Raw genomic sequence first — 21,896 nt, 5'->3', positions numbered from 1 at the left:
TGACATATGGGGACTCAGTTATGCTTCCACGCCCATGTATCAAATTTTAGCGTATTTTGTTGTCGGACATTTTAAATTAAATTTTTAACCTATTTATTTGAGTTTATTTTATTTAAAGAATTGTTAGAACCCACAGGTCATGTTTTCACAGTATTTTATTGAATTTGCAAATTTTACATCTTTTGAACATTAATTTGATGTGACATTCATAAAAATGTCAGTTCTCTTCTTTTCAAGAAATTGTCAAAACTTTTATTTATTTTTAAGATAATGACCTCAGCTTAGTATAAAGAATTGGGTCGTTACAACTATCTTCATCGCATGTAGTCTTATCGCGTAAGGTAATTCACAATATGGGTCTCACACTTTTAGATTGAGATATTTTTTAATTAAATTTGGTAAAATATTAATAATAATTTTCATGCAAGAAAAAAATATGATGTGAATGAAAATTTAAAATTTAGGAACAAGTTTGAATCTTGTACACTTTAATTAAGACATAATGTCTTATAACTCATTTTTTACTCTATGTCATCGAAGTCGGTAATACAAGTTGTTGGGAGATTTGAATAGTTGACTTTATAATTTTTTAAGGTAGTGGTTTTTACGGTTGCCTCAAATAAAGTCTTAATTACGGTTGATTTGTTTTATATTTCTTGTGCAAGCTCTTCATCCATTAAGTGCAAGACGTTGAAGATAATCAAGTTGTAGGGGGAGCCTAAGGCTTAGCTTCAGAGAAAGAGTTCTCTATCTTAGAGGGAGTTCACTAACGTGAAGGAAATATATCATCGTTGAGAGGAGTCTCACACACTGTCGAAAGTCAAAGCGTTCACCACTAATATCTCCATTTTTAGGGGAGCTTAAGCATGTAGAAGGTGAAGGGACTTCACACTTAAGGGGAGCCTAAGTACAATTGAAAGAGAGTCTCACATCTAGAGGGAGCATAGCTAATCAATAAGTCTATATATAAATCACTGTAGTAGTTGAGTATTGTAGACAAGTACTACGTTGTAAACTGCTAAACTCTTTAATATTAGTGGACTATCTTTTCTGGACACACTACTTCCAGACGTAGGTGTTATATATTGCCAAACTGGATTACCAACTTCTCTAGCTCTTTCTTTATTTACTTGTTGTTGGTATTTCTTGCTACAGTTATATGTGTTTTTCGTAACTAGCTAGAGAACGTTATACGAAAGTGTTACAACAACAATAACATTACATATAGAACAAGTAATCGAGACCTTATTTAAGTACAAAATATGTAGACATTATTTGAAGTGATTGCTTGTCGAAATAATCAAATAATACAATGAAGATATGTTTTATAATTATCTTAATGTAGTGTGTTTTGTCTTATTAAAACAACATGAAAAAAATAACGTGTGGAGATAGGCCATCACAATTGTTTGCTCATTGCCCAAAATTTCCTCGACCTTAAAAAAATAATTATTTAAGGATAAAGGAGAAGAAAAAAAACCCAAATGGAAAATAAAGTTGAAAATAAAATATACATTTAAAAATGTGAGTGTGTGGCCTAAATTTTAGAAAAGAAGAAGTGGTTGGTACTCAAATGAAACGTTATCACATTATCTTTGTCATTGTTGTCTCAACCTCAAGCTTCTCCTTAGCCTAAGGAATATAATAAATAAAGAAAAATGAAAAAAAAAAAAAAAGTAATTTCTTTTATCTAAAAGTCTGATTTCTTAATTTAAAAATACATTTATTATAACAATTAAATTATATCCATGTTGGCAGATTACAGCAATTATCTCTTATGAAATTTGTATAGATTTAAACAGAATAATCAAAACAAATAAGATTTCCTCTCGTGAATTTGTATCCTTCCCTATCTTAAACCGGAAGTTATTTTTAAAAATATATACTTTAAAAAATAAAAATTCTAATTTCCAAATATAGCAAAATGAACCGAAATATTTAAGAATATAACTAAACTTTACTGTCTATTTGTCGTACATTACTATTTGTATCACTAGTCTATTGTGGCTTATTGTTGACATAATAACATTTTATTATATTCGTAAAAATATTTTAGTAGTTTTGTCATTTAAAATAATTTTCTAATTTTGAATTGTCTCTTTAATTTTGTACATAAATTTCTTTATGCTTAAAAAGTTATATTAATAGTGAGTCATTTTCAAATATAACAAAATGAATCAAAATATTCATAAAATATAATAGAATTACAAATTCTATAGACATTAATAGACTTTTATCAATAACATTAATAGACACTAATAGAAGTCTATTATGAATTGTCGTTATATTTTGTAAGTATTTTAAACAATTTTTCTATTTAAAATAAGTTTTTTTATAAAGTTTCTAAAATAATGTGGGTGTATTCCTTCTTTTAATTTTCTATTTGAACTTACTTTTTCAAAGTTAAATTATAAAAAGAAAAAAAAAACCATATCCTACTTTTATGTCAAAAATACCTTTCAATTTTCAAAAGTTTTTAAAATACTCATAAACTTTTAAGAAGGATTCAAAATTATCCTTATCATGAACAATTGAAAAAATTTTGTAAATAGCTGAACTTAAAAATGTTCAATAATACTCTCGTTGATCCAAATTTTACACCAATTCTTTCAAGAGTCAAAATAAAAACCTAAATTTTAAGTTTAAGTCATAGTCTTAAAATTACTTGACTATTAACACAAAATGGTAGATCACGAATTCAATCAACTTCTATAATTATTATTCTAATTAACATATAGCTTAATGTTAATTGTCAAATAAAAAATGTATACAATCTAATAGATTTATTAGTGTGAGATTTTTTTTTTTTTTTTGCTAATTATTGTTTTATTATGTTGTAAAGAGAATTTTTATTTTGGATCTTTGTGAAATTTTGTGGAATTTTATGTTTTAACCGAGGTTTAAAATATCAATGTTGATGGATCTTAGTTTTATATAAATTTTGATTTTGATAGATATTTCTGGAAAAATTAAAACAAGTTCAAAAAAAATTTTAAGTATTAAATAAATATTTTATTATTTTCAAATAAGTAGACATGTCTATTATTTATATTATATTTATATTAGCGTCATTTTGATGTTTAGTTTTTGTGATTCATGAACTTTTTTAAGATGTATTGAAATTATCGATTCACCACTTTTACCGACATCAAATCCATGAAAATGTGAAAATATTGATAGAAATATCGACATATCTATACAAATTTAAAAATATGGTTTTAACTTCAAATTTTACCTTTTATTTTGGATGCTAAGAAATTTAGTGTAAAAATAGAATTAATGAAAATATTTTTTAATTTTTTTTAAATTTAAGGGTATTTATAAAACTTTTTAGTAGTTTAGAGTTATTTTGAAACAAAAATTTAAAGTTTTCGTCCAAAATTAATGATAAGGATATTTTTTTAACCTTTTTTTTGAAAGTTTATAGGCATTTTTAAAATCTTTTGAAAGTTTATAGACATTTTCGCCACGAATCACAAATTTAGAGTTTTTTCTTTTTCTTTTTTTTTTTTTTTTGTAATTTAGCATTTTTAATAACTTGTTTTACAAATGAAGTTTTTTTTTTTTTTTTTTTGAATAAATTTGCAAATTAATTAAGTTTGTTTACTCATTAACTTCTTTGTTCCTTTTCATTTAAGAAAGGTTTTGAAATTTCAAGGCCTATTATTTTAAAAATGTAAAAACAGAAGTGTAGTACTTTTTTCTTTTCACTTGTAAATTTTAGTTATTTTCAAATACTTTAGAAAGTAGAGAGGAAAGTAAATTTTATTTTTACGCTTAAATTAAACTTCATCAATTTCATCAAATTGATCATAACCGATAAAATCAATAGTCTTAAATAGATGACTTTATACCACATGACTTGAGTCTCTATATATACCACATGATTGTTCATTAAAAAGAAGAAAATAATTACAGATTATTATGTTAATACACAAACTCAAGTTTTTATGACTTATTTCTTCTAACAACTAAAACATGGGTATACGACAAACTTTAATTTTCTAACCTCGTACTTCTTTAAGCTCGAATTTTCGCTTCGCTGATATCAAACTTTGGACAGAGGTGTGTGCATCTATCTTTCATGAATTTGTTTAAAGATGAGAAGAACGTGACTTGCAAAAGAGAAACCCTACACATACTCTGGTCCCTAAATCAAAGAATGAAAGAGTGTGTCAGCTAAAGAGTGAGTTTAAGATCGTAGCACCCAAATTACCTCATATAAAGTTATAGTTGTGTATTTACAAAGAAAGTTGACCTAGGAATGTTTCCTAGAGTTTTCAAATCTCTGCTATAGGATAAGTAGATAACATATCAGGTCAAGGAGCGTGCTAGTTTTTGAGTCAATTTTGGAACTTCTGTTTTCAATAAAAGAATTGAATTTAATTTAACCACAAATTTTGATCGTATTAGCTTTTAGGCTTGTTGTATTTTTGACAAAATATGTTTAAAAAATTAGGCCTATAACACATACTTATTTACTTTTGCGAAAATGACAAAAAAAGTCTAACCTACGTAATATACATGAGGCATCTAATATCTTTTATATACGCTTGATACACTGCTCATAATACTTAATACACTTGATACGCTTGACACACTCGATACACTACTAATATACACTTGATACACTATTGATATCTACTTTGATATGCATTAATTTGATACACATGCCATATACATTTTGATATACCTGATATCCTTCTAATTAATAGGCACTTTATACACTTGTTAAATATACACACATGATACATAATTGATACACACTTAATATACTAAATATTTGGATTTATGATAAAAGATTTTGATTTTTTTTTTTATATATATATCCTAATTGTAATAATCTATACCCAAACACAAACTAATAACCCAATTATAATAACATAGAACAATAACTCATTTCTTGCCTCCAAATACCCCTTAAAAAATGTTTCGAGTTTTTTTTGCCCTAAAGTTGATAAAAATTAGTTTACTTAGGAAAATATCACATTGCTTTATTTACCTAAAGACTAATTAGACACATTAACTTAAAAACCTTTAATATTTTGGCGCTTTCAATATTTATGTATACAAATATATGTATTAGGTGTATATCAAATGTATATTGGGTGTATTAGATGTATCACTTTTAGATCTATCACTAATGAAGTCTACTAGTGTCTATTAGTCTATCAGTGTTGAAAATATTAGTATCTATTTTATTAATATTTTCAACTGTTTTATTATTTACAATAATTTTTTATTAAAAAAATCAAATATTTTGGATTAATTCAAAAGGAAAAAGTTCATCCTAAAAAAATGAAAAGGCAAAAGTAGATTTAAAATGGCCCTTTTTAGTTCTCCAACTCCAAGCATGAAGATGGGATCCAATTTTCAATTGCTTCATCTTATTTTATTTACTAATATGAGCTTAGATTCACCATAATAATAATAATAATAATATGTTAAGTAATTGAATAAATATTAGGATGTTAGGTTGAGAAAAAAAGGTTAGGATAGGACAAGTAAGAGATAATTGGAGTTGAAAAATAAAATAAAATACAATAAAAGGAGAAGCAAAGGCAGCCATGCAAAAAATGAAAGGAACTAATTTGGTGTGGGTCTTATCTGCCACATGGCGACACCTGATTGGATTCTGTCCCCTCTACCATTTCTGTCTTATAAAAATGAATACCAAAATCTCTGCTCAGCTCTGCTCTGCTCTGCTCTGCTTTGTCATTTCCCCCGCAGCCACACACCATTCCATTTCTCTCTCAAGGTTCTTCTCTTTTTCTTTCTCCTCGTGCTGTTTTCTCTGTTTTTCTTCATTCTCCTCTCTCTCTCTCTCTCTCTCTCTTGCCTTTGATTTGCGGATTATATTTCTGGGGTTTCTACTTCTTTTTCTTTGTTGATTTCTGTTCAGATTCTTCATGTTTGGGGTTTTGGGTATTTCTTCAAAGAACTTGTTCGACTATCTATATCATTAAATTTACCATGACTCATCACTTTGTTTTTGGTCTTTTGGTAATTTAACATGGCCTCTGTCGCATCCTATCATGAATTATCCTCGTTGGATGTTATGAATTTTCAAGCAACCGGTGAGGAGTGTTTGAGTATTCAAGTCTTCATATATTTCTATTTTCTGGTTGGATTAAATTATAAAATAAAAATCCCCTTCAACCCTTCCATTTGTTTAATAAGTACCTTTATATTTTTAATTACAACAGTGGCAACCTTGGAACAAAATATTTATGTTAAATTTATAAAAAAGTTTCCTCAACTTTTTAGTTACTTTCAAAAAGTTTTGAAAATATTCTTTATCTTTCAAAAATGGTTAAAAAGTACTCTTGCTCCTGTTTTGGATGAAACCATTTTTTTAAAAGAAAAAATACCTTCAAATCATCAAAAAGTTTCTTAAATATCCATGAATTTTAAAAAAGTACTCTTATTGATTCAAATTTTCTACTAATTTTCTCACCAAACAAAATTAAAAACCAATTTTAAGTTAAAACATAAAATTCTACCAAATCTCTTGCAAAATTCTAAAATAAAAAATTCATCTCAAAACATACCAAAACAGTTATTAGTCAAATAAAAAAAAATGTGTATTTAACTATTTAACATCCACTAAACTTTTAAAAATGTAACTTAGACTTTTGAAAGTTTAAAAAAGAAAATAAAAAAAAAAACTAAGTTATATGATAATAGTTTTGTGTATATTAATAGTCAAATATAATTTTTTATTTGACAAATTATTGTTTTAGTATGTTCTAGCCAGAATTTTTTAATTTGAAATTTTATGAGTTTTTGTGAAATTTAATGTTTTAATTTACAATTTTAGTTTTTATTTTGGGTCCCCACAAAATTTGGTGTAAGAAATGGAAATTATTAAGTTTAATTTACTCTATGTCCCAAACTCTCTTGATGTTTTCAAAAGTATGAGGAGGAAAACTTAGAAGAGGTGAGAGATTAGTTGTTTAAAATTAGCATCAATTCATTTTCTATGAGTATTATTTTCATTAATATGTCGATACGAAAGATGGAAGTGTTATATGTATGAACCCAACACTAACTTTTTAAGGTTATGTCGAAAATATTTATGGTTAAATCACAAATTTAGTCATTTGTTTTGAGGCTTTCAGTTTCTAGGACTTTAAGTTTCAAATTTCTTCCTAGTCTTCCAGGTTCCATTTAATTAAATTTAGAACAAGAAAAGTGGAACTGGAAGTTTTGGAACTTCTTGATTAGGTTAGGTTTAACATCAAAAGTTTGAGATGCAATTAAAAAAAAATTAACATTCAAACACTAAATGAACAAAACCAACAAAGCTTTTCGCGATGTCATTGGTGAGAGATTAAATAAATCAGAATTATGGATATGGAAATGAGACATGGAGACGACACGATATGAACAAGCAAGCGGTAGTTAAATGTCTTAAATTTTCAGATATCATCATAATTTAGAATGGTACTGTAAGATGTTGGACTATATATACAAAAGATTCAATATAGTCTAACCTATTAGTTACACTTTTATTTCCATGTGTGGTTGCTTTTCATTACACAAATACTAATCCGTTTGCCAATCCTACTCAGTAAGTAACTTTCTTTATCATTCTGTGTAGGTGAAAACTGAGAATTTGAGCATTAGAAAAAATGGATTACGTTTATGCACCTGGAAAGAACCATCTCTTTGTCCCAGGGCCGGTCAACATTCCCGAACCGGTTCTGCGGGCAATGAACCGAAACAATGAGGATTATCGTTCGCCTGCCGTTCCTGCTTTGACGAAAACTCTTCTTGAAGATGTGAAAAAGATTTTCAAATCTACTACTGGAACCACATTCCTGATTCCCACAACAGGTAAATTTTTTTCCCAAGTGAAAACTCTGACCACTCGATTTTATTTTGTTAATTTTCATGTTTATGGCTGCTTAGGTACTGGTGCTTGGGAAAGTGCTCTTACAAACACATTGTCTCCTGGAGATAGGATCGTGTCCTTTCTCATTGGCCAGTTCAGTCTGCTCTGGATTGATCAGCAGCAGCGCCTTAACTTCAACGTCGATGTCATCGAGAGCGACTGGGGTCAGGGTGCCAATCTTGATGTTCTGGAATCAAAGCTTGCCACCGATGGCGGCCACACCATCAAGGCAATTTGCATTGTCCACAATGAGACAGCTACTGGTGTCACTAATGACCTGTCTAAAGTTCGGTTCCTACTTGGTAAGAAATGCTTGTTCTCAAAGTTTTTGGTTCGTGGCTTTTTAAAATTATACTTGTTCACTCTTTTATTTATTTACAATGGTTTTTATCTCTCTTAAGTGAACATTTTTAATTTTTAACCAAAGCTTGACATGGATTTTGAAAGCATTTGTAAAAGGTAGATAATAAAATAAATAAATTTGCAGGTGGAATGGGTATTTATAAACTTAATCTTCAAAAATCAAATAGTTATCAAATAATGGTTGAGATTTTAAAGTTTCTCCTGGCTTTGTCTTCCTAAAATTTTAAAACAGAAAGGTGATGTATATTAAAAGTTTAGATTCCATTTTAAAACTACTGTGTTTTTTGTTTTTGAGTTTTGAAAATTGTTCGTATTTTATTACCACTTCTTTGCAATGGGATCCAATCTTCTTTAAGGTAGCACGTTTTAGGTAACATTTAAATTCATATAGTCAAATTTTTAAAACAAAAATAAGTGGTTAAAAACTACTGGTTTTTAGTTTAGGAAGCTCAACTTTAATTTTGAAAATGTCCACATGAAGTGGGGAATAAATCGAAGAAAGTCATAGATGGAAGTGATCATAGTAAGCTTCATTTTCAGAAACGCAAAACCTAAGGTTTTGTTTGGAAATAATTTCGTATTTAGCTTCCAATTTTTTGAAATTTATGGTTGTTGCCTCAAAATTTTCTTACTGTTGTTTTACATTTCAAAAAAACTACACATTTGTAAAAGTTCTCTATTTAGTTTTCAAACTGTGATTTTGTCTTTTAAAACGTCGGTAGAAAGTTGAGGTGGAGGTAGAGGTAGAGTTTGTAAGTAATTTATTATCAAACGGGCCAAAATTATAACTTTACTCAAAAAGATTTTCCCCCGTTGGTAAGAATTGTCATTTCCCCTGTCTGGTCTCATCTCAATGCTGCTCTAAAATCTTCTGCTGAAAAACACAGATAAGTACAAGCATCCTGCTCTTTTGCTGGTCGACGGAGTGTCATCCATATGTGCACTTGATTTTCGAATGGATGAATGGGGAGTCGACGTTGCTTTAACTGGTTCCCAAAAGGCTCTTTCTCTCCCTACAGGACTTGGAATTATTTGTGCCAGTCCCAAAGCACTAGAAGCATCCAAAACTTCAAAATCTGTCAAAGTCTTCTTTGATTGGAAAGACTATCTCAAATTCTACAATCTAGGAACATACTGGCCATACACCCCTTCCATTCAGCTCTTGTATGGATTAAGAGCAGCTCTCGATCTTCTTTTCGAGGAAGGTTTGGACAATGTGATTGCTCGGCACAGTCGTCTTGGCAAAGCAACAAGGTAGCACTTCAAAGATACCAGAAGTGAACTAACACAAACTTCATTGCTGTTATTTGTGGTCTAATTATTTTTTCATGGTGAATTTGAAATTTAGGCTTGCTGTGGAGGCTTGGGGGTTGAAAAATTGTACACAAAAAGAGGAATGGTTTAGTGACACTGTTACTGCTGTGCTTGTTCCTTCTTACATTGACAGTGCAGAAATTGTGAGAAGGGCATGGAAGAGATACAATTTGAGCTTGGGACTTGGCCTTAACAAAGTTGCTGGCAAAGTATTCAGAATTGGTCACCTTGGAAACCTTAATGAGGTAAATTATTATAGCTTTCTCTTATTAACGGTTACTGATATTTAGTGACAACCGAACTCTAGATATCTCTATAATAATATAATACATTGGTTATAAGTTACGGTAACTTTACTTTGATTTCACTCAAAAAGACTTTATTCCACTAGAGGTAGTTGTTCTCTCCCATGATCATTCCCTTATTTAGGACTTCAATCACATTCCCAACATTAACTCTACTAATATATGTTGTTTACCGTTCTCACTTGCATCAAACTTCTTTTCTACTTTTTAGAGAAGTTCCTACTTTCTTTGATGTTAAACTGCAAACATATTTCTTGGTTTTTAATTCTTGGAAGAAGGAAAAAAATACTGTTTTGAGCCCAAAGGAAGATTGACTAATTTTCATTGCTTTGTTACTATTTGTCAGTTGCAACTGTTGGGATGTCTTGCTGGTGTAGAAATGATACTGAAGGATGTCGGGTACCCTGTTAAACTAGGGAGTGGAGTTGCTGCAGCTAGTGCATATCTTCAAAATAACATCCCTCTCATTCCTTCAAGGATTTAATTTATCTCCCATGTCCATGTAATTATTTTTCATTTTCTTCATCTCTAATACTCTGTAAAAAAAGCACTTCTCAATACTCTACTTCTGTTATATATTTTGATACTTTTTACTTTTCTATTTCTTTTTTGCATTTTTGGAAAAATCTATGTTTGATCACCTTGCAAACTTACTTTGATCCATTGTTTATAATGGATATTTGAAGGGGAGAAAACAGCAAATGTTTATAGGTTTTATGTTGAAGGACTCCTTTGGATCTTGAGTTTTGTTACATGAGATTATGGATGTTTAAATAATTTGTGTTTGTATACGTAGAATAACTAATATCCAAAACTTTGGCAGTTTAGTAGGAAAACTCGAAACAAGGAATTTAACGAAAAGTAGAATTGTATTTAGGTTAACAAAAAATGTCTTGTCTATTTGAATAGAAGTTTGTCAATGAATATCATTGTTTATTATAGATAAATAGTGATATTTTTCTATATTTAAAAAATGATCGTTGGAAAATGACTATGGACCCAAAAAAGAAACAACTAAGAATAATAGGTAATATTTCTCATGGAAGCATGTCATCCAAAAGCCAGTGCGGGGAAATCAAGAGTCAAGACACAAACGTGCAAAGCAATTAAAACCTTCGGTAAAAACTCATACAACTGGTAAAAATAACTTTTAAGACATTTATTTACCCATTTTACCCCAACCTGAGACCAAAATATCTGAGAAAGTTCCAACATTACTGAAGAAATGTGTCAAAATATCTTATCTTATCCAGAGGAACAATCATATTTGGACTTCTTTGCCCCTCTTTAAATCTTAAATTTCCAACATTATCCAGTTTTTTTAAAAAAATTTTGCTCATTTTTAGAATTGATTTTTATTTATTTATAATTATTTAATTAATATAAGAATAAAATTATCACATTTATAATCTTTTCAAATTCCCACCTTCCTTGCGTAACTTATTAATTAAGAAATTAAAATATTAGAATATGAAAAGTAATCTTTTTATTTCTATAATTTAATTTTCTAAATTTATAAATATATATAATAATTGAAGAGATTCTAAAAGGTTTTGTAACTTTTATCTTCTACGACTATATAAATAACTCTATTCAATCCTTTTTATATAAATATTTGAATTTTTTCTTCTATTTAGGTTTGTTTTCTTTTGCTCCTTTCACTCATTGTGTTTTGTTTTTTCTATTACTTCGTTTGTTGCAATTGCAATAAGTTAATACTTTGGAATTTAAAAGAAAAACACATGTAAGGAGTACAAAATTGAAACGATGGATTGAAATCCAAACTCAAGAATTCTAAGTTTTTTTTTATATATAATTAATATATAGCAATAAGTGTTTTGATTTAGTGTATTGAGTTAAGTGTATAGAGATTAATAATAATAATAATAAACTAATGAACTAAGTGAAGAGAGGTTTTTTTGGTAAGTCTAAGGACAAACACAGGAATTTTAAGCTCCTAATTTATCATATCCTGCAATCAAATCATGCGGTATAAGCTATACAATATAATTCTGAACAGTATACTAATTATTCTAACTATTTACACTACGGTGCTTGGCGGCGCAAGGTGGACATGGTGAGATGGAAAAGTAGTTTATGAACTCATTATAAACATGGCGAAGAAGGAAGAGTCTAATTATCTAAACACAATAATTGTGTTTTAATACTTCAAGGCAATATAAAGCAAAAGCATATATTAACTCAGAATTAGGGAGTCTAACCCCTTCGCGCTTTTGTCATACTTGCTCGTCTTTCTGAATGAAAATACACAAAGTTAAATTGTGATTTATATCTGATCATCTTGTATGTGCTAGTAGTAACTTATTCTTGATTAAAGCGAACAACCACTTGGTTCTATCACCACACACGTTAGCTTCTCGGTGATGTATGCAAAGGATGAGTTTGGTGATAAAATTTGTTGGCATTTTGGTCAAAAAGAATTAATGAGATTCTTTTTATTATTATTTAAAGTTTGTTTAAAAAGTGAATAAAAGATATTTGATTTAAAAGATCACAGGTATTTCACTTAATTAGAAATCTTTTAAATATAGTTCGTTAAAGCCTTTAAATATGGGGGACTTGAGTTTGTTTCGATGCAAAAGAACGAGCATTCTTTGACTCTCAATGGATTGGTTTCTACATGACTTGATGCTCCAATAGCGTGAACTCAAACATTCTCATATTTCTATATCGTTGTCTGTCATCGTAGGCTTGAGATAATGATATTTTTCAATTAGCATAATGAGCTTTATGTAGTAAATTAAATTTGTAGAATGAAAAGAGACATGTAAATACAAAAATTTATTTATTTACTATTAGTGTGAATTGTCTAATTAATGTAGTTAGTTGATGGTTTTGTAATGATAAAAAAATTAACGAAATTTTGGAAAGCTAAAAAAAATTTAAATTAAAAAAATTAAGTTTAACATCTAATTAATGTATTTAGTGAAATTTGTTTTAAATGTAATTAATATTTAGATATTAATTGTTTTATTTAACAAGTTATACGACTTTACAATTTTCTTTTAAATTTTTATTTAACAAATTTTAAAATTGACAAAATTACCACAAATGTTATAGTTAAAATTACTAAAACGAAGAGGGTAAAATTAGGAGAAAAAGTTTCTCCGTATAAATCCTTTTATATATAGTATAGATATAAAATAGATATAGATATAGATTAAGGAAAATTTTCATGAAGGTAACAAAACACTAAACTATTTACGGCCCATGTAATAAAGCTCATACAAAATTAGCCATTTTTAAAATATTTTGGGTTTACCCTTCCGTCTTTCTTCTGCTTCTCGCTGCGATTTCTTTTGTCGTCTTTCTTCTTTTCCTCTTCTTTTTTTTCCGTTGTGATTTCTTTCCATCGTCTTTCTTCTTCTTCTTTTTTACGTCGTTTAAGTTTTGGTAACCAAATGTAAACGATCTTATATAAAGAATCTTGAAAAAAAATTATTTAGATTGGAGTAGCCAAATGTAAACGATCGTATAAAAAAACAAACTATTGTGTAGATAAATCTAAACGATCACGTACCAAAATAATTAAAAAAAATAGTTTATCCAAATCTAAATGATCGTGTAATCTTAAAAAATAAATGATCGGTAGACAAATCTAACGATCGTATAAAAAAATGTAAACGAGTACAAAAAAAAATTTAAAAATCGTTTAACCAAATCTAAACGATTGTGTACCAAAACAAAAACGATTTGCCTACCCAAGTCTAAACGATTGTATAACCAATTTTAAACATAACCAAATTAAACGATCGTCTAACCAAATTAAACGATAGGATTAAAAAAATAATTGTCAAATTAAATGACCAAATCTAAACGATCATGTACTAAACAATAACTAAATCTAAACAATCGTATACCAAATATATTACGCGCACATTTTGTACCAAGTATATTACGCGCGAGTGGTTGATGGAGCTTTTTTTTATATTTTACAACGGTAGGCCTATAGATTTTTTTTCGTTTTCAGAATTATTATATACAGTAAATATTTTACTATTTGTAAAAAGATCTCATAGATTAATTATTAATTATTAATTTATTTGTAAAAATACTTTCAAATTAGGTAAATAATGAAGAATAATTATCATTTTAACCGCTAATATGCAATTGTAACCTATGAATTAATTGCTTGAATATTAAAAATCATTGTATTAAAATCTCTCTCAATCTCATATCATTTCTATTGAAATTTTAACATATGTCTAATAAAGTTCTACTTGAATTACATAAATATAACAATGTGAGAAACACTCAAAATTTAATTAACGAAGAAGCTACGACTTAGATATACATATTACACTCAATTTCTTATCTTTTTCTTTCCTACATATTTTTCATTTAATTTTATTTTTTAGACATAAAATTGTCTCTTGCTTATAGTTTGTCTTTTATAATACATTATTCCCACCTCTCAACCAAAAGAATAAGATCATATGATAATATTATCTTTCATTCTTTTTTCTTATTATTATTATTTTTGTTTTTATGAGATTGCTATAACTCAATAATTTTCTTCATGGTCAATCTTTTCACAAAAAAAAAAAAAAAAAGTAGCATAAATAATTTTATTTTTTTTCTTTTGCTCCAAAATTGTATTGACCCATGGAAAACCAAACGAGTTCATTAATTTCACCTATATATATGAGATGGTGTATGTGAATATAGAAATACGATGATCCACATGATTTTTGAATGATACATAATTCATGAATAATGCCCAAATTAATAATATAGTTGGAGGTGAAAAGGGTTTGAGAATGAAAGTATGTGATTTCGCAAACATACAAATCACAATTAAAAAAAAATCATTCGATATTTTAATTATGATGTTCATTCTTTATTTTTTTTTATATATATTTCTTTAACAACCATTTTTTCATAAGAATCATCAAAACTCGTGGTGTAATTAATTAATCAACTAATACTAATAACAAAAGTATAAGTATCATCATTGTCTTTTAAAAAGTGTTATTTCATTGTATCAAAATCGCTAAAAGAACTCATTTCGTCTAGCTTTTTCACAATTAAACATTCATATTAGTTTTTGGTGTATTATGTAAACATATTCCATTACAAATGTATTATCGAAGAATTATGGAGTAAGATGAATCTTTTTATATTTGAATGGGTTTATAGAGTTTTTCTAATTAAATAATAATATGACAGACAATACTTCGTAATATTTTATCCAAATAGTAAAATATAATTAAAGTTAAAAAATAATATATGGTAATATCTTATCCAAATATTAATATATAATTAAAGTTAAAATAATATCCGCATGCCACACGTGGTAAGATGGATCTCTAAACACAAATTTACTATTTCCAATGTCAAACTAAGATTAACCACACGACCTTTGTCTTTATGGGTCAAATGTTCCTCCCATTACAATATATATATTTCGGACACAATGCCTTGTTTGACGCAAAGAAGAACAAAACAGGTACATTTCCTCATTAGGATATTCATATTTTCATCTCACTTTAAACATCATTTTTACTTTTCTTGATTTCACCAATTTGGCAACGTGGGTGAACACATGATCCAAAATCCTTCTTCTTCATAGCTCAAACCCCAACACTGGATCGATTTGAGAGATACAAAATGGGATTTCAGTAACGCAAATGCTTCAACTGAACCCTTCATTAGAAGTTTAACTCCAATGGGTTCTTCTCGTTTGTCCTTCTCTCTTTCCTTCAACTCTCCACCATTTTCGACCAATTGTAACAGTAAAAACAGGTTTAAAAGAGCTCGCTTTCCCATTTCTTCAATTTCATATCAGAAATTTGTTCAATTCGCTTTGGATGAAACCAAACTTCACACCCATCTCTTCCCCTCCCCTTTACAGGTAATGAGTTAATCTACTTGATATTGTATTTGGATCTTCCGATTTTGCTTCATTTGAGCCTCATTAATCCATTTTGCTTTGTAATCTTTCCAAAAAAAAAAAAAAAAAAAAGTTTTGGCTGTTCTTCTCTCTAGATTGGTTTTTATTTTCTTTGTTTAATAGCGTCTGCTAAGAATAGGGATGCTTTTTGTTGTGTTTCTTGTCACTTCCCCTGTTCTACTGTGAGTTTGACTGATGAGCTTTTTTCAGTATGACATGTTTTTCTCTTTTTCACTGATTTTGTGTGAAGATATTTGATGGACTTTTTGTTTTAGATTAGTTTTCATTGATGTATCTTTTAATGGACTGGAAATGACTCTCTCTATCAAAGTGTTCTGAGTTCTTAACTTGTCATGAGAATACACCCAAAATATCGTGTTTTCAATCCTATTATCATTTGTATAAATCAATAATGTCCATTAGACTTACCATATCATAATGATATTAATAACAGGGTCTACCTGAAATGGAATTGGAACTCTTGGAAGTAAATCGACACAACCATCAAACTTAATGGACTGAATTTGTAATTTAACCTCTTGGTCCTTTTCTTGTCTACATGATGTATAAATAATCTTAACTGTTTGTTTTCTCTACATTTTATATTTCTTCAAACTTGCCAATTCCTGCCAAGGAGATTGTTGGATTGGTTTCTTGTTCTTATCTTGCTGGATTATAGCGGCTGTTTTTTTTTTCAGTAGATTCCATATCTTTTTATGATAGGATATCGAAGAACTCGAGCAATTCATCATCATATCTAAACTACTACTTAAGTTCATAGATTATTTTTTATCTAGCATGGACAGGTTGTCAACTCGCTGATTACTGAATACCCTATTTGATATTCTAATGGATTGTATGATTTTTTGTCAACTCAAGTCAATATAATGTAATCGTTTCAGGCTTGCATTTACATACATGATTGTGTAGTATGTATCTTTTGCTGTTATTGTCAGCATTGTCAGAATGAATAAAGTTTTAAAATTTGTATGAATTTAAACACGAGTCATTGTTTCTGCCACAGTAACGTTAGAATTATTCTTATCCTGCAGGAAAAACATAATTCCATGCTTTCGTTGGACCAGAAAGCCAAGCTTGAAATGTTATCTTTCCATGCTCCTAAGATCAGACTACTTCGTAGTTTGAATATCGAAAGTGAAACAGTTCAGGTTTTATTTTCTATTTCAACCCTCTTAGGGAGAATTTTTTATGCTATAGTTCATATAATATGATTGGAAAATGAAATCTAAGAGAATTTCAACTGTATTATGTAAATTGTAAAGTGACTTGACAGAGAAGAATTGGAGGATTCTCTAATGACCACTTCCATCTTTTTCGAGAAGGGAAACAAATTCCATTGATGATTGAAATAAAATGAATAAACCCCAAAACATGTATAGGTGGATTACATGAAAATTTTATGATTGGAAATCATATACAAGAGACTATAATCAGAAAAGAAAGAAGTTATATTACATTGATGAATAAAATAAAATGGAAAATATTGTATACTTTGATGGTTGCCCACAAAATTACATGATTAGCGTGTCTTTCTGTTTATGAAACTATGGAGAAAAATCAAATTTTATAATGTGAGATTAAAGGCATTTCAGTAACTTCAGAAAGGTCATTCTCTCATCACCATTATTGTCATCATGATGCCCACACACAAAAAGAGTATTAATATGCAAACTTATTAGACCACAAGAAATAGCTTACCCAACTCTCTTGGGTGTTCAAAGAATAAAAGAAAATTTTCTATAATTATAGCCTATCAACAGTTATTTTAAATTCAAAAGCTCTTGTTTTGTAACTTTTAGGCAAGTAATTGTGCAAGACAAGATGCTTGTCACCCCTAGCCTGTGATATTTTTATTTCGTTTATTTCTTATTCATAGTTGTCATATTTTTTTTAATAACAAACAGAAAGCAATTCGTAGTTTTGATTGGTTCTCTAGCCCTTTTTGCTTGTAGCCTTCTTTATTTTTCCTTGATGCAATTCTCTGCTTCCCCTCAAATTTAAAATTTGACAATGTTAAAAGAAGAACCATCCCTTGAGAAACTTTCCTTGGAACTCTAAACTCTAAAGTACAGAAATTTGATAGTTATCCTAAGATGTCCTTGTACTTTGTTGATGATGAGAGGGTTAGTCTCAGTCATGGACTAAAAATTACTTTGGTTATGGCTATGATGGGAATATTGATCCATGTGGCTATTCATTGTAGATACTCGCTGTAAGAATTAGTATCAATGATTTTGAGGTTTCTGAATTACTTGAATCAGCTCTAAACAAATTTCTAAACTGTAGTTTGTGTAGCTAGCCCAACCGTAAATCTTATTTTTCCTTTTTGTTACTATTTATGTTATCAAACTAGCCCTAAACTGCTGAAATTCACTCCAGAATCTGTGTTTGATAGTCATACTTAGCATCTATATTTATATTCAATTAACTATTTCCCTTCAATTATGGTGCAGGTTTTAGATTTTGCTGCATTCCCTGAACCAGAATTTGATATTCCCATTTTTTGCGCAAATATTTTCACTGCCGCAAATTCAAGTATAGTTGTACTGTAAGCTTCTTTGTTCTTTGGAGCCTGATAGAAGATACTAAATTACAGAACAAATAGCCTTACATTATTCATATGAGCTTCAATGCTTCAAAGTCTGTAAACTTTTGCATCTTCTACCATGGAACCATTGGAAATACTAAAATCCGAACATGAGCTCAGCTCAACTGACACTTGTTTGTACCCGCGGACAATAGGTCCCAGGTTCAAATCCCCCCACCCCGAGTAGTATTACAATACTTTTTCAAAAAAAAAAAAACTAAAATCCAATGTGAATGAATCAATCTAAAAATCCATTGGTTATGTGAATGCCTTGCCTCCTGTTAACAATGATATCCGAAAAGTCAATTTAGTTCAAATAAAAGGATGGAGGTAGATGCGGATTACTGACTGTAGATCAAAACCTAGAAGAAAGAACCCAAAGCTTGTGGGAAGGGGTCATATCTATTGTGGTTTTCCCAATTTCTCTCAGTTTGTTTGTTGGTTACTGTGTTTGGGAAGGCTCAAAAGTTTATTTATGCGTGGCCTGGACCAATGGGTGGGAGATAAGCCATTGTCTTTATTTCCATATTTATACTTTCTTTCGAAGCAGCGTTGCGTTTAGTGGCCTATTGCCAAGACCATTCTTCGGTTTTATTAGGTTTGAGTCATCCTAAGTTTGATAGAGAGGATTGATGTGGCGGGTCTTCTTGGAGGGTTAAAATTCCAAAGAATGTAGAGAGTTCTGTATGGTTTAAGTGGCACTAGGTGGATCTTAAACATTGATTGTATTAATAAAACACCCTTCCTTCGTTTTGTACACGCAAGGGTTTAAGTGGCACTAGGTGGATCTTAACCATTTACTAGTTTGTACACTACCTTGAAGTTGCTGGTTGAGTTCATTCAATCTCTGTGGGGCTCGCAATAGTGATGGGATTTCTATATTGGAGAAGTTGCTTTTGATCCTCCCTTTAAGCAGAGGGGCAAAATTTTGTGGCATGGTAACTTCTTTGATGTTTTGTTTTATCAATGAAATGTAAACTTTCGAATTTTTACTGTTTTGTGGGTTATTTGGCTTTGAGAACAGTAATATCTTTTGGAGAGGTCATGAAATCGGGTGAGGAGTTTTGGGAGGTGGAAATGTTAAATACTTATTTGTGGGCGTCAATCACTAGGCCTTTTTGTAATTATGGTCTTGGTCTTGTTCTCTTGAAATGGGGTCTTTTGCGAAGCTAATGCCATACTACCATTTCCTTAGGGCTTGTTTTTCATTCGCCGTCATTTTATTCTATCATTTTTCACAATAAAAGCTTAGTTTCTTTACCCCAAAAAATGTTTGGTGGTCAATCAATCTTTAATGTTCCTAAAGCATGTCATCTAATCAATAGTTTGTAAACGTACACCTCTACACTTTTTTCCACATTCATTGGGCATAATAAGTTAGATAAGAGAATGTAGGCATTTTGCCTTCTGATTTAGTGAGCTTTCTCCAGTTTTTGTTGGTAGGCACTTGTTAGAAACTTAAGTTAGAGACAAATGTCCACTAAAATGACCAGAATCGGTTCCATAAGTACTTTTTTAGCAATCTCAATCACATACCTGGAGGGAAAAATGTTGATTTAGAGTGATATGAGTTTGGCTCACTGATGAAAAGCAGACACCTAATCGTGTACCATATACTTCTTAGTCCGAGCGTCCAAATTATATTCTAAAATATCTCTAACGAGGTTACCAATTAATGTTCTTGTTCTTGCTGGAACTTACACTAAATATAATCTGTTCGTAACACTAACTCGTATTTTTTTGTAGGGATCTCAACCCTTTGCATGATGTGATCACCCAAAGATATTATAGAGAAAAGTACTATAAAAGCTTATTACATCTTGGAACTAAATATGCGGAGGTGAATGTCTATTTTCAAGATATTAGTCATATTACTATTTACTAACTACTACTGGCACTTCAGAATTTTTACTTTTATCACGTTTTTCATACAACTCTTTTTCCTTTTCCTAAGTCTGTTCTAAATTTGATGTGATGATTACTGAAAACAGACTTCCTGCAGCTTTTACCCTGGGGCGGAAAGCTTACGAGTGAGTCATTGAAATTTTTCTCTCCCATTGTGATATGGTCCAAGTTTTCATCGACTGAGTCCAAGTACGATATATTATCTTCTGCATTCATGGATTACTACAAGGTAGTTGAAATTAACTATGCTTCTGCTATGATAAAGATTCTTTTTTCTTTTTTCTTTTTTTTTTTTTGCCTTTTCTTGTGTGATTTCTAACTTTGTGTTTTTGAAGTATTTTAGTTATAAAGATTGGATCTTATTTTGATTATGTTACTGAAAGTTTCAATTTACTGCTAGGCATGGCTTGAGCTCATGAATAATACTGTGGAGGAAACTATCCCGTCCCAACGTATGATTAATCGTGAAGCGCAACACAGATACTTGTCGTGGAGGGCAGAAAAGGTCATTAACAAATGTTCTCATATCATAGATCTCTTCTTCTTTCCTTGTATGTTTTTGTTTTATGAAAATTTCGGGCTTAGCTCGGGCGACAAAGATGCGGTGGTCGTATATGGATGGATTTTACCGACACTTAGCTAGATAATTGCTCACAGTTAACTTTGGTTATATATTCAAGGGAAATTGCATCAAATAACAAAAAAAATTAGAAAAAAATAACTCATAGCACTTTTTTTTTTTTTTGCATATTGTAAATATGACAAGTAATTAGATATATCATAGGGCTATCTATTTTTAAATTTGCTACTTTTTGCAATTTATAAAATATAGTAACATGAGCCAATTATTATAAAAAAATTTGCTATTTTTGTGAACACCTTGTATTCAAATTTAGACTAGAAAGATCATTTAGGAGTATACTAAATTGGTTTTCATTCTACCACTGAAATAAAACTTAGTCTAAGACTATAAAGTTTCATGAAAACTCTCTATTGTTAAATTGTTTGGGCCTTTATTCGATGCAACATTTGCAAAACAGGATCCAGGACACCATCTTCTAAGAAAACTAATTGGAGAGACGCTTGCAAAGGTAACATACATGAAACCTGTAAATGTTCTTGCATCGTTTAAAAAATCTTCATTTTCTCACTTTGCATCTAATCATTAGGATGTGGTGCAAAATTTTCTGTTCAATGGCATTGATGAGCTCGGAAGCAAAAGTTTTTTGGATTACTTTCCAGAGTATCGCTGTGAAGATGGTACAATCAACACGAAACGCAGTATGGCAGGAAAGTCTTACGAACATCGACCTTGGGATGAAAGAGGTGAATTTATTGGAGATACTATCAAAAGCTGATGTTAGTTCTCTTCCTTACTAATGTTTTTGGTTAAGTAAATTAATGTAGGTGTAACTTGTACATTAGACTGAGCTCAGATTTCGTTAAGTTATTGTTTGCAAGCAAGTAGTTGGATGCACTGCCATTGAAGTGATGAATTTTTCAATGAGCCACAACAATTTTTTGTTTCTTCTCTAAGCTCATCCAGTATTCAGATTCTATGTTTATTGTCTTTAGGAACTATGATACTTT

At 29.8% G+C, this 21,896-nt stretch overlaps 2 protein-coding genes across 3 annotated transcripts; both read left to right on the top strand.

Annotated features, from left to right (window-relative positions):
• Positions 1–5,679: 5,679 nt before the first annotated feature.
• Positions 5,680–10,480, top strand: LOC103492000 (serine--glyoxylate aminotransferase; the record flags this gene model as incomplete). Its single annotated transcript, NM_001297521.1, is given in 6 exon segments — positions 5,680–5,758; positions 7,604–7,839; positions 7,915–8,199; positions 9,148–9,514; positions 9,609–9,819; positions 10,226–10,480. Coding segments are annotated over 5 exon segments (1,206 nt in total). The 3' UTR covers positions 10,364–10,480.
• A 4,851-nt stretch (positions 10,481–15,331) lies between these two features.
• On the top strand, positions 15,332–21,863 carry LOC103492001 (phytochromobilin:ferredoxin oxidoreductase, chloroplastic). Of its 2 annotated transcripts, XM_051081693.1 has the most exons (9): positions 15,607–15,754; positions 16,248–16,319; positions 16,846–16,962; positions 18,268–18,362; positions 20,148–20,241; positions 20,404–20,535; positions 20,707–20,811; positions 21,347–21,397; positions 21,476–21,863. In XM_051081693.1, the coding sequence occupies exons 3-9, from the start codon at positions 16,861–16,863 to the stop codon at positions 21,662–21,664; spliced, it is 768 nt and encodes a 255-aa protein (XP_050937650.1). In that variant the 5' UTR covers positions 15,607–15,754; positions 16,248–16,319; positions 16,846–16,860; the 3' UTR covers positions 21,665–21,863. The 2 variants fall into 2 exon arrangements, with proteins under 2 accessions (XP_008450371.2, XP_050937650.1); XM_008452149.3 differs by lacking the exon at positions 16,248–16,319 and having other exon boundaries at positions 15,332–15,754.
• The last annotated feature ends 33 nt before the right edge of the window (positions 21,864–21,896 follow it).

Source organism: Cucumis melo, chromosome 2, assembly GCF_025177605.1.
Source record: "Cucumis melo cultivar AY chromosome 2, USDA_Cmelo_AY_1.0, whole genome shotgun sequence".
NCBI classification, from domain to species: Eukaryota; Viridiplantae; Streptophyta; class Magnoliopsida; order Cucurbitales; family Cucurbitaceae; genus Cucumis; species Cucumis melo.
Note: the sequence above shows the minus strand (reverse complement) of the source record. Positions and strands in the feature narration are given on the sequence as shown.